Here is a 17,411-nt window from a genome sequence, read left to right as displayed (position 1 = left end):
ATCTCTCTATAGAGCTAGTCTAGGTTTCAAAGTGTTTCTGTTCTGTAGCACCATCTCCTTCATTTTTATATATGCTGATACTGTAATATCTTTTTATTCTGTTTTCCTTTGATTTGCAGTTTCTGAAACTTGACAGCTACTCTTGCACTGCAGTCTTAACAATTTGAGTACACTCCCTCCATTGCCCCCTTCATTTACAGCCTTTGTTTTTTGGGCCCTGGGAGGAGGAAGGGTCAAAACACGTGTCCCTAATTCAAAGCTGTTTCCAAGCATCCAGAATCACTCTCTAGTACACAGAAAAAAGCCTCAGCATCAATGCAGACCTTTCTTTATCTGTTGTCAATAGCTCTGCTGGACAGAAATCTATCATTCACACAGTGCCTTTCCTTTGAAATTCAATTAGTTTCACTGCCAGTATCTCCTTAAGATGGTTTAAAGGAAAATTGCAAAAATACTGCACAGTGATTAAGTCATATCATATTTTATGCTCATTTCTTAAAATGATTTTATTAACACAAGCTGTTCATTTTCTGAGGTTCTGATATGCGTTATAAATCTCTTCCATTTAGTAGACTCGTTCTCCCTATGCTTTGTGTATTAACTGAACTGAAATTTTGTGCTGACAAGACTAAAACTTCTTCAGACTTCACAGTCTGTAGCTCTGTCCTCCATACCCCCGAGCTTCCGGTCCAGCACAGCTTAATCTGAGAGGGGCCTTTTAGCTGACAGATAGAGAAGAAGTAGTTGCTGTAGTCTGGCAGCCCCTGCATAGCTGAGTGGTGCAGGAGCGGGCGATGCACGCACTGATACCTTCTGCTCTTGTTTCCATAACTCACTCTTGGGCCAGGAAGATGGTGCATCAACCATTTTATCAACCAATCTCCGTTTCACATAAAATAAACATACTGGGTGTCATTAAGTGCACCTTCAGATCAATGTTTTTTGCAAATGACATTCAAGTACCATTCGAGTGGTGCATTTTTGCTGATAAAAGCAAATTAAATTAGTACAACTACAAGTGTGCTGATAAAAACTAAAACCGAACAGCAGCACCATTAGCTAACAAAGTAATATTTTCTCTTTACTGCTTTCTGCCATTTAGTTATTATCCTATTGGAAATCTAATTATAATCCTTTTACTCCCTAGTCAAACTTCACAGTTTTTGCAAGCTTAGCACTGACAAGTGATTTCATTACATTTGATTGCCCGCGCCCAGATTGACTTAACTTCACTCCGAGACCTAAAAGCCCTCTCAGTTTCTCAGATTCCCTGTTTGCACATTACAGCAACAGCTCCTTTAATTAATTAGCATGAACAGCAGTAACATGAACTGCTGAACAGAAAATAACATCATTTTATGATCGCAGGGAGACTTCTCCTTTTGCATGTTTATACCTTAGTTAACTTTTGTATTACTATATTTCATTGTTAGGGGATATTGGAACAATCAGCAGAGCAATGTTATCTTAAAATTTTAAAAAAGAGACGTTACCATAATACCTGATGATAACAATTTACAAAAAATAAAAGACTCTCAATTTCAAGAATGAGGCAGCAGTGTAAGTGGACGGACTTTCCTGAGGTGAAAGCATGGCTCTGTGATGGGAGAGTCAGAGGGCTGCAGCTGCTTTTTGCTTTTGTCTGCGAGATAACCTGGCACAGAGGTAGCACAGAAACTGCCAGTAGCCATGAATAACTTTTTTATCTGTGTGCCAAAGATGGAAGACTGTCGAAATCTAGATCACATTTCATTTCTATTATTTAGAAAACAAGCTACATATTTTTTAATATTCTGATACAACCAACCTATTTTTAAATCCAGCCTAAAGTTAAAAGAGCAAAAAAAAAAAAGAGAAGTTGCAAGAGGAAAAAACAGAAGGAGGGTGGTGGTTTTGAAAAGGTTTGACTTGGGTTACTCTATCAAAATGTACCTCCGAATGCAGTGATCCGCTGAAACCGGCCCTGCTGCTGCTCTTCAATTGCAGGAGGCAGCGTCCACATCTTGGAAATGACAGTGCTGTTGTCCTCCTGGTCTTGCTTTCTCTAGAAAAAGTGAGTTTTACATGAGGACAGACCAGAACCATTTGATTAGAAACTGCAATTAAGATATAGAGGCCTGGTATTTTGCTTGTGAGCAAATCCTTCCCTGGCTTCTGCAGCTGAGGCTTAGATCTTTTCTTCTTCCTCCTGCCCAGTGCTCTGTCTCTAATGCATGTCCTGTCTGAATGAGCGATCCCCTGGTAGCTGCCTTGAGCTGTGTCATTTTGTGTTTGCAAGACTTGTTCTACCCTGGAATAACGAGCACCCAATGACAAGGCTCCCATAGCTGTGCACGCGCTGCAGGCACACGGGAGAGCAGTCCCTCGAGCTGCTAACCAAAAGGCAGCTCTTCTTCTTGCGATGAGATCCCAGTGCAGGCTGCATTGCTCACTGTTGGTGATGCAAATGCAGGGCTGCAGAATAACAGTTCCATTGATCTTGTTCTCCATGCTATCTGTACTTCTGCTACACAATATTTTTTCTGAATCTCTGTCTCGGTACGCACTCATGAGATGGAGGAGGCTGTGATGCTGTGATTTACTGAAAACAGAAGGTGAGGAAAGGTTTCCCCGGGAGACTAGGGTGTGAAGGTCCTTACCTTTCTCTTCTTACAAAGGACTCAAACATTTATTCAATAACTCAGTGTCAGCAGGCTTGGATATTTCCTCAGCAGGAACCACTGTGTTAACTCCCTTTCTACCCACACTGACAGTGGCAATCCAGCATCTGCACAGTTAGTATTCAGTGAACATATTCTTGTCCTTGGCTATTGCTACTCATTAGAAATCCTATTTTCGGTGCAAGTTTTTAGGTCTATTAACATGGATGTGGAAATATTTGACAGTCTAGTCAATACTCCTAACCATGAAGTAAGTTGGGGAAAAACCACACCTCTTTGAGTGTCACAGCACAGAAAACAACTGACTCAAACTAACCAGCCCCAGCTTTGTCTGTTAGATTTATTGTCCTGGCATTGTATTTTCTATATCTTTGCTGCTCTCAGAGCCCAACCTGGCTCTGCTTTAACTGAAACGCTGGCTCCATTTTGCTCAGCTCGTGTCCAACCCCCTCCCTATGCTACGAGACCATGGGTCCCACCCTCTGAGCCGCCATGCGGAGCCGGAGCCATTGGGCAGCCTAACACCATCCTGCTGCTCCCCGGCATCTGCAAGCACACAGCCCTGGCTCAGCCCTACCCAGCCTTTATCAGTTCACCCCACTCCTCCTTGATCCAAATTGGCGAGGTGGGATTCTGCTGCCCATGTTCTCGGCCATGTGTAGGGCTCGTCTTTGTTTTATAAACAGCATGAATAATGTACAGTTAGTGATACAACACGTTTATCCTTGTTCTCTCATTACGGAGCAGATTGCAAATTTCCTTAATCCAGTGATGCTCTCCTCCAACTAAGTGTGCTAAAATTACCTGAACAACCCCAAATTCTAGCAGTGTTGGTAGGTCACAGCAGGCTGGCTGCATCATCCTCCCCTTCCTGCCCTGGATTTTCACACCAGCATCACTAGGGCACAGTTGTCAATGCGAGTTGTGAGGGTACACGTGGAAATTTTGTTTTAAAATAGTTGTTATGGAAATATAGCTGAATTACTGATTTACAGGTAACACAAAGCCATACAAAGCATTCCAGAAATTCAAATATGCATGCAAATTGTCCTGAGAGCAATGGGAAAAATAAGCTGGGGAAACGAAGAAACAAGAAAAATGTGAATAAATAAGGCGATGGTAATTATTGCTTTGGATTTGTCCTGTTATACAGACATTACAGTCTTCAAAGAGGAAGACAAATGTTGGTGTTGTTGCTAAAGGAGAATACAAGAGATGCATTTACACCCTGGACCAACAACTCAGGGAAGACAGCCTCATCCTGGGGAGAATTACAATTACTAACACAGGCTCTGGCTTACGGGGAGACTGTGAGATCTTTACTCCTGTTATACATTGGGAAGGGGAAAAAATCCTTTCTAAATGTCTTGCTTATTAAGCCAGTCATGCATTTCACTGTAGGTTGTAAAGCAGTATAACATGCACAGGGGGCTCATAAGCATATTTTAGTGTTAGGGAATATCATTTATACAGTTTTTATATTGTCAATATTACCCCTAGAGAATGAGATTAGGCTTTAAACTACTGTAAATCTACACTTTTGCTCACCTTTGTATAATTTCATTTTTTAATAGAATGAAGCCCACATAAATGAATATTTGATTAAGGGATAAACCTAATAAAAGAATACATTTATTGCACACAGATTTATTCAAATCTTTGCTGTATAGTACCGTAAAACGCTATAAAATGGTATGTAGCTTGCAGTCAGCTGCACTGAGGAGATGGTGAATATTCTTTAAAAAGATGAATTTGACAGCATCACGTTGTCATTCATGTAGAAGTGGTAGCACAGATGCTCCTGACACTGTAATTCCTCATAGGTGGTTGCTGCGTGACGTTGTTAACGCCGTGGAGTTCAGTTTATTGTGCTGCAAAAAATGCGTTTTGACTTCTGGCGTATCATGGAGAGCTTTATAGAAGGGGAAATATCTCACCATGTGTTCCCTGTTTACTGATCAGTAGTATCCTTTGGCTTGAGTTTTGGCATTTGCTTTCTCTCTTAGAAGAAGTGTTACAGATACCTTCGCTGAACTCTCCTTAAGAAATAAAGGGAAAAAATTTAGACTTGTTCCAAAGTTTAAATAGTCAGTCCATGGGCCAACAGTTATCTTAACGAGCACTTAGCTTAGTTTGAAGAATAATGTGAAAGATAAAATACCTTAAAAGCATGAATATGTTATATTAGAAAACATGACCTTTAGTTTTAGGTAACTTTTAAGCTTCAGGTTTACATCACAAGCCAGGTGAATGACATCATTAGTCCAAATAATTCCCTGCTTCTCTTTCTGTAGTCTCCTGCTATGACTTCAGCTCTGTCAGTAAGCAGTGTGCGATGCCAGCCAGGGTGGAGGCAGGCAGGGCTCCCACAGCTCGGGGCAGCAGGAGGGGTGCCAGGCTGGGCAGCATGAGGGAAGCCACAGCACTGTGGGTTCCTAGAGCTTGTTAATGGCCTGATGAGCTCTAGCTATTCGTGTGTATAATGACCAAAGCCAACACATGGTTTTGCTGACCCAGCCGTCCAGCTGAGCATGGTATCAGCTGCCTCACACCTTCCCCTCCCTCTCTGCGTTTGAGAAGAGCCAGCTGAATCAGTGTTAAATTTGATCTCCCAATACATTTTATTTGGCAGGGATTAAATACGCAAAGTATTTGCAAAAGATTGGGCAAAGAATCAAAGTATTGTATCTATCTTAAATCCTGGCAGTTTATATAATTTTTCAAGTGGCTAAATAAAGATGAAGAATTTTCTAACATTTCTAACAGCTGTGAATTTGCTCCCTTAGATGAGAGAGGACTTGTGTTCATGGCTGTGAAACCTGTGCTTTTTTTATTAAGAAATTAAATAAATACTTTAAATTATTTAAAAAATATATTTGTAGGGAAGAACAGAGGCTGATTTCATCACAGGCTTCCTTACTGCTCCCACTTTTGATAAGTCAGCTCTTACTTTGAATGTGCCTGCGCTTATCTTTGCACAGACCTTGTCAGCAAATGGAACAGCATAAATGTGCACACATACGTGGTCACCATCATTGTCTGTACAACTATCAACATCAAATACAGCTGCAGCTGATGCCTTGTGGCCACTTAGCAAGCTACGTCCCTAATTCCTGCTGACTTCCACTGGCGTGACATGAACATGCTAAGCACATCTATAAGAAGTCCGCCCAGTATGGGTGCTTAGGCAAAGAGGGGCTTTTTTGTAGATCTGGCTCCTGAGCCCAGACCCCAAAGAGGGCAGCACTGTGGGTGCAGCTGCTCAGAGCTCAGTGCTCCGACTGCTTCTGTGCAGAGCACCAGAGCTGTTGCATTACTGACTGACAAAAAGCTCACTCCAGCAAAATGTCAGCCTTTGGCTTGGCAATAAGGAGTATTTCTGTGACTTTTTGGGGGCAGTCACGTGGACCTGCAGGTTTTGCCAGTGGCTAACTTTATTTAGAAGCAGTGTTAATATAAGTTACATCACCTATAGCCTGCTATGGGAAGGAACCTCCTAATAACCAGAAGGAAAAACAGAAAACAAAACAAAACAAAAAAAAAACCACAGCAACGTTCAGTCTGTGCATTTCTGCTTATCCCTCTCCCCAGGCTTTAATATTTGCCACAGTAAATCATAAGACAATAATTTTAATCAGCCAAAGGCCTGAAGCTAATTTTAGTCACTCCTTTGGAGGTTCCCATGCTCCCAAGCATTCCTCCAGAGATGTTATGTCCCTGGCTCTTCCGATCTTTATTCTTGTTTACATCCAAAATACATATTAAATCATCTCTGTTTGGAGAGTCTGAGCCTCCTTAAAACCATGAAACATTCAATTACTAATTAGCTGTTTCCTGTTCCTAATGAAGTGAACATGTCGGATTTGGATTAAAATTCAGCTACTGCTCTCCTCTGTTTATGGTTCCAGATGTTTTTGTTTTATCTAGGAGGTTACTTTGACAGCTACTGCTAAATGATAAATCACTCATATTATAGCTGAAATGCGTTTTGAAATTGAAATGTGGCAAAGTTTGAGATTGCTCCAAGGATCAGTGTCAGTTAGCAGGTCAATACTTGTTCTTTCCTTATGAGTGCTCAGTATTGGCATATGTAAAACAGTAATGGGATAGATGTCAACATTATACAAAATGCTTCTCAATATTATCATTTTGCTATCATCTTCAAGATCAGTACTTGCGGGTTTAGCTGGGTGAATTCATGATTCATTGTATAATGAACAAGAATATGGATTCTTGTTAGCTGTAGTTTCAGCTGTAGTTTCTGTGGGCATATTTATTTTTCCTCTGGACTTAGCGTTGCTTAATGTGAAAAATCACAGTTGATAGGTAGTATGAGCAGGAATGGCCTTACAAAGGACAGCAGCAGCTTTCTACTCATTTCCCTAAATAAAGAAAAATAATTTAAAAAGAGAAGTGGGGGTTCCTGAGTGAAGTAACAGTTTTCCAAGGAACAGATACCAATTTACTTCTATTACATTTTTAATGCAGTGCAGTTGTATTCTAACACCCTGTTCCCTAGGTTTTGTTCATACGATCATGGTTGTAAAGCTGATGCCATGTTACCCTGCGTTATGGAGGCAGGCAGTACAACACCGACTGCCTTCTGAGAAGAGTCAGAGTGTTCAGCTAAAAAACAAATGTCACCAAAGACAAAAAGGCAAATCAAAATATTTACAGCCCCTTCTGGCAAATGCCAGCTGGGAGCAGCCCAGGAAATGAGTGGCTCAGGACAGAAGGTGGGCAGTGGGCTCAGTGCTCTGCGTCACACAAACCGCGCTGACGGAGGGCTCTGCAAGGCTTTGTCATTGGGTGCCTCATTCTCCAATAAAATCTCCAATAAAAATATACTCAGTATGTACTCAGCCTACATCAGTTATAGATCTGATCATTGTTTTAAGAAAAGAAGTCCACAAATCTGTGCAGGAAATCCACCTACATTTCAAACAATTCTAAAATGCACAACTCTGTAATTGACTTTTTTCCTTCTTTTTTTTTTTTTTTTTCCCTACAGAAAACAGAACATACATCAAACCTACCATCATGTACTGAAGGAAACACCTATTGTTGAAAAATGTATAATGATCACTATTTGAAGACTACATAGTTCATGAAAAATGTCCCTTCCAACCTTTGATGCCTTCAGTACTGTGTGAGGAACAGGATTTGTAGCATGAAACTTGAAGGACAATTTCAAGCAATTTACTGTTGCTGCATCGAAAACTGCCGTATTGTCATTAAGAAATATTGAGACTTTTTACAAGCTTACCATACCAAACCAAGCCTGTTGCAACAGATCATTTTTAGGTCCCCGGAGATAGAAAGGAGTTTTAGTATTTTTAAGCACATACAGGAATTATTTCCCCTTCCCACCCCCAAAGAACTCTTTCTGTTTGTTTTTTTTTTTCCTAAGGAGGTAGCTATTACTGTATAGCAATGGCACAATGATTTTAAGCCACAAAGGTCCTCACTGGCTGTACATCATACAAGTCCAGTTTATCACTGAAACTGTTCAACATGGAGCTGTTTCGATTGTGTTTATAAATTAAGCTTTGTTTACTGAAGCAGATACTCGATATATATTACGTTTTAAAAAGAAATGTGTGTACATTTTTTAAAAGAATGATGTAAAAATTGTCCTTTCATTAGATGACCAATTCAGAAGTGTGAGCTAAACCCCAATAGCTGACGTAACATGAGGATTATAATTGATGCTTTTTTATGCTCAGTTCAGCTTGGCTTTTGGTCTTTTAAGATGAAAAAATGAATATGCAGTAGAGTGTTAGATAATGGAAACTTTTAAGTATGGTTTCTCTGTTGTACCATATTAAGTTAAAGTACACATTCTTTGTTAAAAATGTTCTTGCTAAAATACAGTATTAAAATTTTTTTGTTTGACTTTGGAAATCTTTTAAGATTTTTTTTTTTTGACTGTGAATTCCCACCGTTGTTGTACTGATGCAAAACGATAATTTGCACTATTAAAAATACTTGAAGAGATTACTTACTTAATAAAGAGGGTGGGTTGGTATGAAACATTTTCCTAATTATTTTACGTTACAAATTCCAAACTTTGCAGGTAACAGAAACACTCCTTTCATGAAATAGGTGACTGAGACAAGGAATTCAGTAAGTAGTCACCTGTTCATTCACTACTCTCATTCATGGGTCAAAGGAGCAATACTTAAAAGCGCACGTTTATATATGCATGGTTATATTTATGCCCTGTACACACTGAATTCAATCACTGTCACATAAAACAAGGCAAAACAAAGAAAACGAGATAGATGTCTGGGAAAGGTACTACATGCCTATTACTACAAATATATCTACAGTGTTCAAAATTTCTGCTTTTCATCACCAGGTTTTCTTCTCAAAGAGCCCCGTTTGACAGACGTCTCCTAACTTTGAATGTGTAGTTTCAAGCCATGCTATAAAAGACAGCGGAAGAAAATAATTTGATTTTTGATCCCTTAGAGAAACCTTACAGCTTAACCAGGTCTCAGTTCAAAAAACACGCCCAGCTCTGTTTTACAGGTGATCGCAATGATTATCAGAATAGTTCACCACGTCTTACAGTGTACAAACACAGTTTACTCCATGTTAGTTGTATTGCAAGCATTCTAACAGCTGCATTAATCACACTGCCAGTGATTAAATGACTAAAAATGAATGATATGAAGAGCTCTGCAAATGGTGAGTGTTGCAGCACTCTGAATAAAAGTTTGTGTGTGAGTAAAACGCTGCAGCACTTGAAACTGAATTCCGTGATTATTTATTAATTTCCGTTTCTATTCCATCAGCATCCTCCAATAGATCCTATTTCTAAATCTTCTTCTTTTAAAAACAATTAAAACATTCCTTGGGATACTGCAGCATTTCTGATTGATCGACTGAATGAGTGCTGGAACTGCAGATTCTGAAGACAGATCTTCGACAAGATCTTGCATTTCAGAAAGACTTCATGTAACTGAATATTTCAGCCTTTGAACTGTTCACATTTTTGCATTTTTCTTTGGTCTCTGTAAAGGCACTTAGAGCATTTTTTCCCTCAGTGGCGGATCTACATTTCTTAGAGCTGCATTGATGCAGGGTTGATGAGCACATCATTGATTTCTAATTTGCCCTTCCCAGAATAGTTTTAAATGTCAAAGTACTGGTAAATGAGATTTAGGGAACTGATAAACTTCAGAGAGTGAATCTTTTGTTAAGTCCTATTAGGTAGCTCCTGATAAATGCTGACAAACCAAGACAATGAGCTTTCTGCTGCAAGCTGAAACTAACAAGCTCACCTGTAACTAACGCTTAGGAACGTATTAAGGCCCAGAACAAGCAACAACTGTGGCCAGCTGTGACTGATTAGTTCCTAGAAAAGTGAAGATTTCATTTTCTTTCACTTCCTGTCACCTGGTAGTACCCCACTGTGCACAGGACCCATGAGGTTGGGGCACAGCCCCCAGCACCGTGGCATTGCAGCAGTGGGGCACAAGGTGATCCCGGCTCAATGCAGGCACCGTAATGGCCCGTGTATATCAGAAATGTTATGAATCTTGTGTAATGCAGCATGCTATCATCATTAAACCAACAGAATCAATAGTGACCAATCTCAATTTAAAACCTGGATCTATAGTAATACACAGCGAGAACACTCCCTGCTATAAGTGAATGGCAGTGCATTAAAAGCTGAATGCTGGTTTAAATAATTGCTATCTGCAAGTAAGTGGCCAACTAATACATTTATTTACAGAATATTTCTGGTAACATGGCAAAACGTGGGCTAACCCAGATTGTTACGAATTTCCTTTGTGGCCTCAGCTGAGCTCCACCACTGCTCGTGTGTGTCTGTGTGCGTGTGTGCGTGTGTGTGTGTGTGTGTGTGTGTGTGTGTGTGCAGCCGGAGTGCAGCACCGTGGCCCTGTGTGGCCGTGAGCTCTGGCAGCAGTGCTGGCACAGAGCCCTCCTGCCCCTGCCCAGCAGCTGACCACCTGCTGCCTGGCAGTGAGATGGGGAGGGGTCTGCAGTTCTGCTAAGCCAGGCCATGTGCTGTAGTTATTTGTTGTGCATAGTACGGGTGTTTAGGCCTTTGTAACATTGCTGTTAATAAAAATTTTAACTTCAGTTCTGTCTGCAAGTGAGGGAGTCTTGGACTATTTTGAGTTGGGAAGAGAGGGGAGAAATAACAAGAAGTATTTTTTAAATTCTGAATTTATAGAAAAATTATGAATTACTACACTTTGGTAATTGTTCCTCAAAGAAATCAATTGAAATGAACCGATTCAGTGTCAGCACAGCACAAATACTGCAGCTCACTCCCTTTCCATTAAACCATCATCCATTTCTGCTTCTGATGGCCAGCTAGCACTGGGTTCTTAATACATCATCCTTTGCATGAAAATTAGAGTGTGGTAATAAAGGGAAAAAAAGTCTTACTGGAGCTCATTTTTTAAAGTAAGAAGAATGATTATTCTGAATTCATTTAGAAATACAGTAAGATTTTACTATATCTTCATTATGTGACGGTTGGCATAATCCAAAATTCTGAACATGAACATAGAACCATCACAACCATTCTACAAATATTAGATATTTTATAGTACTTCAGTTTTTTAGAAAGACATTTGATGCTATACCTTTCTTTGAAAATGCATGCATCAGTTGCACAAAAGTGGCACTAAAATGTGCATTCATTGGGTTGTGGATCCCTTTTTCCAGCTCTTTGCTTTGGCTGCTGCAACAGAGTTTAGTTACGGAATAAGGAAATGTTTTTGCTGTCTTTAAAATACAGTCGCTCATCTTCATGCTTATTAGGGACTCAGCTCCTGGTACGTTGTCTGTTTATCTGCATGGCTAATTGCAGACCTTACCTCTAAACAAAGCCAGCTGTGCACCAGCAGAGCTGGGACAGCCTCAGTATTTTAAGGTCATTATCTAAAAATGTAGATGTTAAAAACCAACAGGCTCAGTTGAGTAAGGCCATACATGCGCTTGCTCTCCCTAATAAAAGAGTAGATGCCCAGTATTTGGGAATGCTTGGTGGGAAATCAGAGAGATGGTGGTGTTGGAACAGCCAGAGAGGTGGGACGTTCATACAGAGCTACCCAAAACTGGCCTATAGTCTCTAATGTAGTATTATGGGCTCCCATCAGCCAATGAAATATACGCACTTAGTTTTCATAGAAGACTGAAATAAGACAATGTATAGATGCTTGGTGATTTTGAATCATTGGGTGAATGCTGGTTTCTTTCTAATAACAATTGCATTACAGTTCTTTTATAATAAATATATATGTATAAAACAATGTACGATCTCTTAACAGTGAGTGCATTCCAAACCTGTAGCTTAATGCAAACATTAAGCAGCTTTGTCAGAGAATCACCACAAAGGCACAGTCCCAGGGCTGCAGTCTATGCAGTGCCTGCAGAGTTTTCATTTTAGGGTCTGGGCTTTGCTTGAAACTTTCATCTTAGCAAAGGGCCACTTGCCTAAGCTGAACGTGCTCTACCAACATTGAAGTGGCCAAAGGGAAGAAAACATGGGTATTAAATGAAACTAGATGATTTTTTTTTTTTTTTAAGAGAAGAATAAATAGACATGAGGAATAAAATTTAACTGGCTCCAGTGCTAGTAGGATGTGGCATTTAACTTCAATCATGTTTCACTGTCTATGAAGAAGAAATACCTGTTTGATGTTTCCCCTGTCAATTCCTGCCATTAGCTAAAGTCTGTTTATTCCCAGAGCTGTGCTGCCATCAGTTGATGATGCTGGGGCACTTACAGAGATGTTTTGGCTGGAAAAAAAAATGCTCTATCATTCTTACTATCACAAAACATAATGTTTTTGTTAGTAGATCAGTCCAAAGCAATACCATTTAAGCTGTTGCATTCTCTCTCTTGATGTCAATTGGGAATAAAAAAGAAAGAAAAACTTGCTAAAAGTAGGAAAAGAGATTAAAAAAAGCTAGTAACCTGGATAATGAGGAATGAGCTCCCTGTTGGACTGGGGTTCTTTTAATAGTTCCATAAAACTGATGAAGACAGAAATGGTAATCAGAGATTTTTGGTGTCAGATCAGTGCTTTGCATTTTATGCGATCATTTACACCTGTGCAAGTATTTGATAGCATTTGACAGCTGATTTATTAGCATTTGACACCCATATTACACACGTTGAAATGACTCTACAACGTGCAAAGCAGTGGAAAAACCAGTGATTCCTTTCATAGCTTTTTCCTGGTAGTTTAATATTGAAATTACATTCCAAGGAAAAAATGAATTCCTCGCACCTTGATTGTAATTCTTTATTCCTTCTAATATTTATTATGTTCAGCTCACACTAACTTGGAAAAAAAAATGAAAGAGAGAAAAGCAGTTGTATTGAATTCACAGAGCTGATCCACAGACACCAGCTCTGAAGCCAAATCAAAACCAGGCCACGCTCTTAACACTGCAAGGAGTCACAGAAAAATGAGACATCTGCTATTGTGATGAGAAGCACTGCAGGACTAAGACTCTTGATTTATAACAGAGCTGGTGAGTAAATTATGTATTTTTGGTAAATAGTTTTTCAAATAAACAGAATTTTTCACCAACTGAAAGCTACATTTTCACAGACATTATTTTTGGCTTCTTCAAAGAAAACTTCCAAGAAATCCCAAAGCCTTGGTTTCTCTTGTACCCTGTTTTGAAGATAGGCAGTAACTCGCTGCTCAGAATCCATGTAAGAAAGAAGGCATGGATCAGTTTAATACTGTCTGGAATTTGGTGGACTTCTCAGTTTTTTCATTATTAAAATAGTTGCAGCCAGTGACAGAAAAAAATCGTAGATGACAGCAATAGCATCTATATGCATAAAAGGTTATACGAGATCTAAGTTTACAAGAAGAAAAGTAGGCCTTTCTCCACCCCAGGAAATCAAGCCCAAAAAGAAGCATCATGATCACATTCAGACAATGATAGCAGTAAATTTTGCTGCACAATTTGTCAACTGTGCAATTATTTGCAGTGCAGTCGTCAATGGTGTGTGTTGACAGGAAGTGGTAGCTTAATTAAAATAATGCAGTTGGCTCACCTGGTACCGGCCCCGTTTCAAAAGGAAAAGCCTCTCAGATTTTACACATCACAGTGGTATTTTTAGATAAAATAATGCGCTAGCAGCATGAATAAGTTAAGTATTTGTGAAGTTCATGGACTGGTGAAGAGGGAGGACCAATTTGCCAAGCTCTGAATTACTGACAGACTGAATGACCCATGTCTAGTCTTGTCACGTTACTTTACATTACACATCGTAACATAATCCAGCGGAACATAACCTGGGAAGAAATTACTTCAGCACTAGATTGCAAGATTTTCAAGGTTACAAGTGTTTGATTGTCATGGGGCCCACATTCTCTAGATCAATTATAGTGGCCTTTTGCTGGCACCTATTGATAAGGTGAGGAAAGCAGCTGCTAGTTCACCTTTGCTCAGAATTAAACCCTCCCCCATTTACCAGTGTCTGTCTTTTGGTCTACAAAACTTACAGAGAATTCAAAGCATCTCATACTCACTGCAGCCACTCGTTTCTGTGCTCACTGTGCTGATTTCAGTTTCAGTTCCTTGCTCTGAGCAGCCTGCCTAGCCAATTTTCATGAATGGAAAGAAACTCAAACGTAAATTGAAGGACAATGAAATTACTTGTTTTGAAACACGAAAGAAAAGAAGTCTATATTCCTTCCTTAGCATGACAGCTGTATCTTGGAGTGGGCAGCATGGGAAGAAAGAAACAAGCCTGACCACGTATTTATGCATCTGGTATCCAGTGAGCATAGCAAAGGAGAAAAAAGGTCCCATTTGCTTAAGACTCAGAGAAGGACTAGTTCCCAAGGACAACGGTTTCAGTAGAGTGCACCTCAGTATGTAAGATTTTACAGCTAAGATGTAGAAACAGAGAAATGACCAGCAGTTACTACTGATGGGATCTAACTGCTTAGGCGTTTTGAAAATTAGAGATTGAAAGATAATGTAAGATAACATCAGCTACTGCAAATGGGCTCTGGCTCTTTTTGGCTTAAGTTTTATTAGGAATTTGAACATGACAGCTCTTCCTGATGAACACATTCAGAGCCTATTAATGTCAATGAGAGTTATGCTTACATGGCAGAGAGAGCAGATCTTTTTGTTGTGCATGTCCAGAGTCTGACTCATGGCCTCAATGCCTATGCCTTGCAAATGATGACAAGCTAACAAGGATTTACTTTGTGCAGTGTATTTCTACAAAAGTCATCTTTTAAATAGCATAATGAATTAATAAATATTTACTTAATAGCTTCTACATTATTTATTTCTTAGCTTCTATTTTATAGTCTTCTAGGATAGAAAGATAGAAATATTTACTCACTCCTCATGTATGCAGTTTATTCTAGCCAGAGCTGGAGCCAGCTCTATTCATTGTGCTGCCTTTCAGCTAAATGCTGACATTAGGAAAGGAAATTAATTGTTGATAAACTTAGGTGTGTGATTTAAAAAAAAAAAAAAGAACCACATACTCCTGCCCCCATTTTACTACAAACCCTCTGCTCCCACTCCTGTCTCCTCTGCCAATGTGTGGGGGTGTATGTGTATGTAAAAATTAGACTACCTCAAGCTCATTACTGTCCATTGACAGAGTCCTGTTGTAAAAACTTTTGATGAATAGTCAGCATCTAATTCCTGAGTAATAAAAAAACCAACCAAAAGTTACTTGCAATCATTATTCCAAATGGAAAAATTAATTGTAAATAACTGGAAGTCAATTAAAGCTGGGTTCTGCCGGGTAATGCAAATCTTTTATAGTTTTGTTTCAGTTAACTGCCTCATTAATGATTTATAGATGTGTATACAGCTGTGGGAACCATAGCATTATCTAATGCACTCAGAGAATAATTACATATGAAAAGAACTACGCAGCTCAAGGGAAAAACTCAGAAATTACTTACTGCCTGAACTTCAACCATATTAAGATGCAAAGTATTTAGAAACAGACTGTGATGTTTTATCTTATTTTTGAGGTTTTATATTCCCTTTAAAAAGAGAAAAATAATTCTTCCCCCCCAAAATTGTATAATTCAATATTACACATTACACAAAACATCAAAACTTCTCAAACTGACAATAGAAGCCATTTATTTATTATTTAAAACCCTAAGTTATAAAACATTCCCATTCCCTTTCGTGCATCTGTTATATAGGAAAAAAAAGACATTTCTACAGTTAAACAATTCATGGGCATATGCGTTCATCTCCGTGATTTACACAGAGCCAGAAGTGATTTTGGAAATACTCCAGGAGTCGCTTTCCGGGATACACAAATATGCTGGTAGTTGTTCTTTGGTGATACCATTGTTTGAGGTTATCTTGTTTCATTTTGTAAAATATTCTTCTCACTCCTGAGACTTGCAGACCTAGGAGGATTCTAGGTCTGAAGTTGACACAATTTACTGCTTATTTCTTATAAACTCCAACTCAGTGATAAGCTGCTCCTGGTCTCTTGCAAGCAAAGGATCCTTCGCTTTTAAGTCTGCTTTTCTTGCTTAAAGCAAGGGAGGTCAGGGTCTTCCTCACCAAAATCAGGCATTTAAAAGCTATCGCTGAAACAGTGCATGCAGTTGTTCCCTATAACACTGCAGATCTTCCACCCAAAGCTTATGGCATTGCTACGAGCAAATTCTCTGTTGCATGGCTTTGGAATCAGGACGGAAGAGCTCAGTGCTCTGCCTCCTGAAAACATCACTCACCTTCAGGTTGGAAGGAGATCACCTTCCCCTGCTTTGGGCCATAACATGACTCTGGGAACCTAAGGGTGACTGTGGTCAACTCCTGTTGACTTAATCTGTTTCTGGCTCACACTGGGTCTGCTACCGAGAGTGATAGCTGTTATGTTCCTTTGTGTTTCCCAGTCTTATATCTGGCATGCCTTAGTACCCCTTGCCTCTCACTGAGGCTGGCTTTTCTGGAATAGCCTCCTTGTGGTGCTGGCCATCAAGTTTCCTCATGTCTTTCCCCTCTTTTCCCCCTGAAAACAATAAATCATCTTCCCTTTCAGGAGAGCATGGGGTAGGAGAAGGACAGCAGAAGCTCACTGCATGGAATCACAGCAGCGCTGAGATACAGACACCAGACCACTGCTCCTCAGCGTCTGGGCTGGAGGATGGAATGAATGTTTTGTGTAATGTATAGTATAGTATACATTGTAATTGTATACAAAAGTACGCAATTTGATTAGGAAGCACTATTTTTCTAAAAGGAATGTAAAACCTCAAAAATAAGATAAAACATCACAGTCTGTTTCTAAGTATGAAGCACCAAATGGTTGGTGCTTGCTGAGTACGTTTGCTTGCTCCATAGACAGAGATGCTCAGACAAAACCAAGTTTTCTCTTTGCAGAAATTCTATGGTAGCTTTGCATACCTTTCAAGGAACAGTTCCACATGTTTATAACTATGCTTATACATTTCTGCAATCACTGGAAAAAATTACTCATTACAGATTTCACAAACTTACAGAATAATTTATGTTGATGAGGTCTTGTGCCTTAACTCCATGCTCAACAGCTTACGCATCATTTGTGACCATGTGTGAAATGAAAATGAAGTCAAAAGCATGGGAATAATTAACTTGGAGATTATATTGCCAGAGAATAAAATAGAAATAGATGATTGAAATTGTCATTAAATATTTGTAGCTTTGTCTTACTTGGTAATGAAACATTACACCAGTCTACAAGAACCAATTAATAGT

The 17,411-nt window shown here is 39.4% G+C and overlaps 1 protein-coding gene and 1 long non-coding RNA gene across 17 annotated transcripts in view; one reads left to right on the top strand and one right to left on the bottom strand.

Moving 5' to 3' along the window:
* Positions 1–8,564, top strand: part of DACH2 (dachshund family transcription factor 2) — a 264,998-nt gene extending 256,434 nt beyond the window's left edge. For all 15 annotated transcript variants that reach the window (XM_040698707.2, XM_046939899.1, XM_046939898.1 and 12 more), the window contains one exon: positions 7,672–8,564. In XM_040698707.2, the coding sequence (XP_040554641.1) occupies positions 7,672–7,709 (38 nt within the window). In that variant the 3' untranslated portion in view covers positions 7,710–8,564. The remainder of the gene's footprint in view (positions 1–7,671) is intronic.
* LOC107052057 overlaps positions 1–17,411 on the bottom strand; it is a 229,947-nt gene that overhangs the window by 18,745 nt on the left and 193,791 nt on the right. For both annotated transcript variants that reach the window (XR_006939083.1, XR_005859352.2), the window contains exon 5: positions 1,933–2,044. This is a non-coding gene — a long non-coding RNA (uncharacterized LOC107052057). The remainder of the gene's footprint in view (positions 1–1,932; positions 2,045–17,411) is intronic.

This window comes from Gallus gallus, chromosome 4 (genome assembly GCF_016699485.2).
Source record: "Gallus gallus isolate bGalGal1 chromosome 4, bGalGal1.mat.broiler.GRCg7b, whole genome shotgun sequence".
NCBI classification, from domain to species: Eukaryota; Metazoa; Chordata; class Aves; order Galliformes; family Phasianidae; genus Gallus; species Gallus gallus.
The sequence above is the reverse complement of the archived record's forward strand: the minus strand, read 5'-3'. Positions and strand labels throughout refer to the sequence as shown.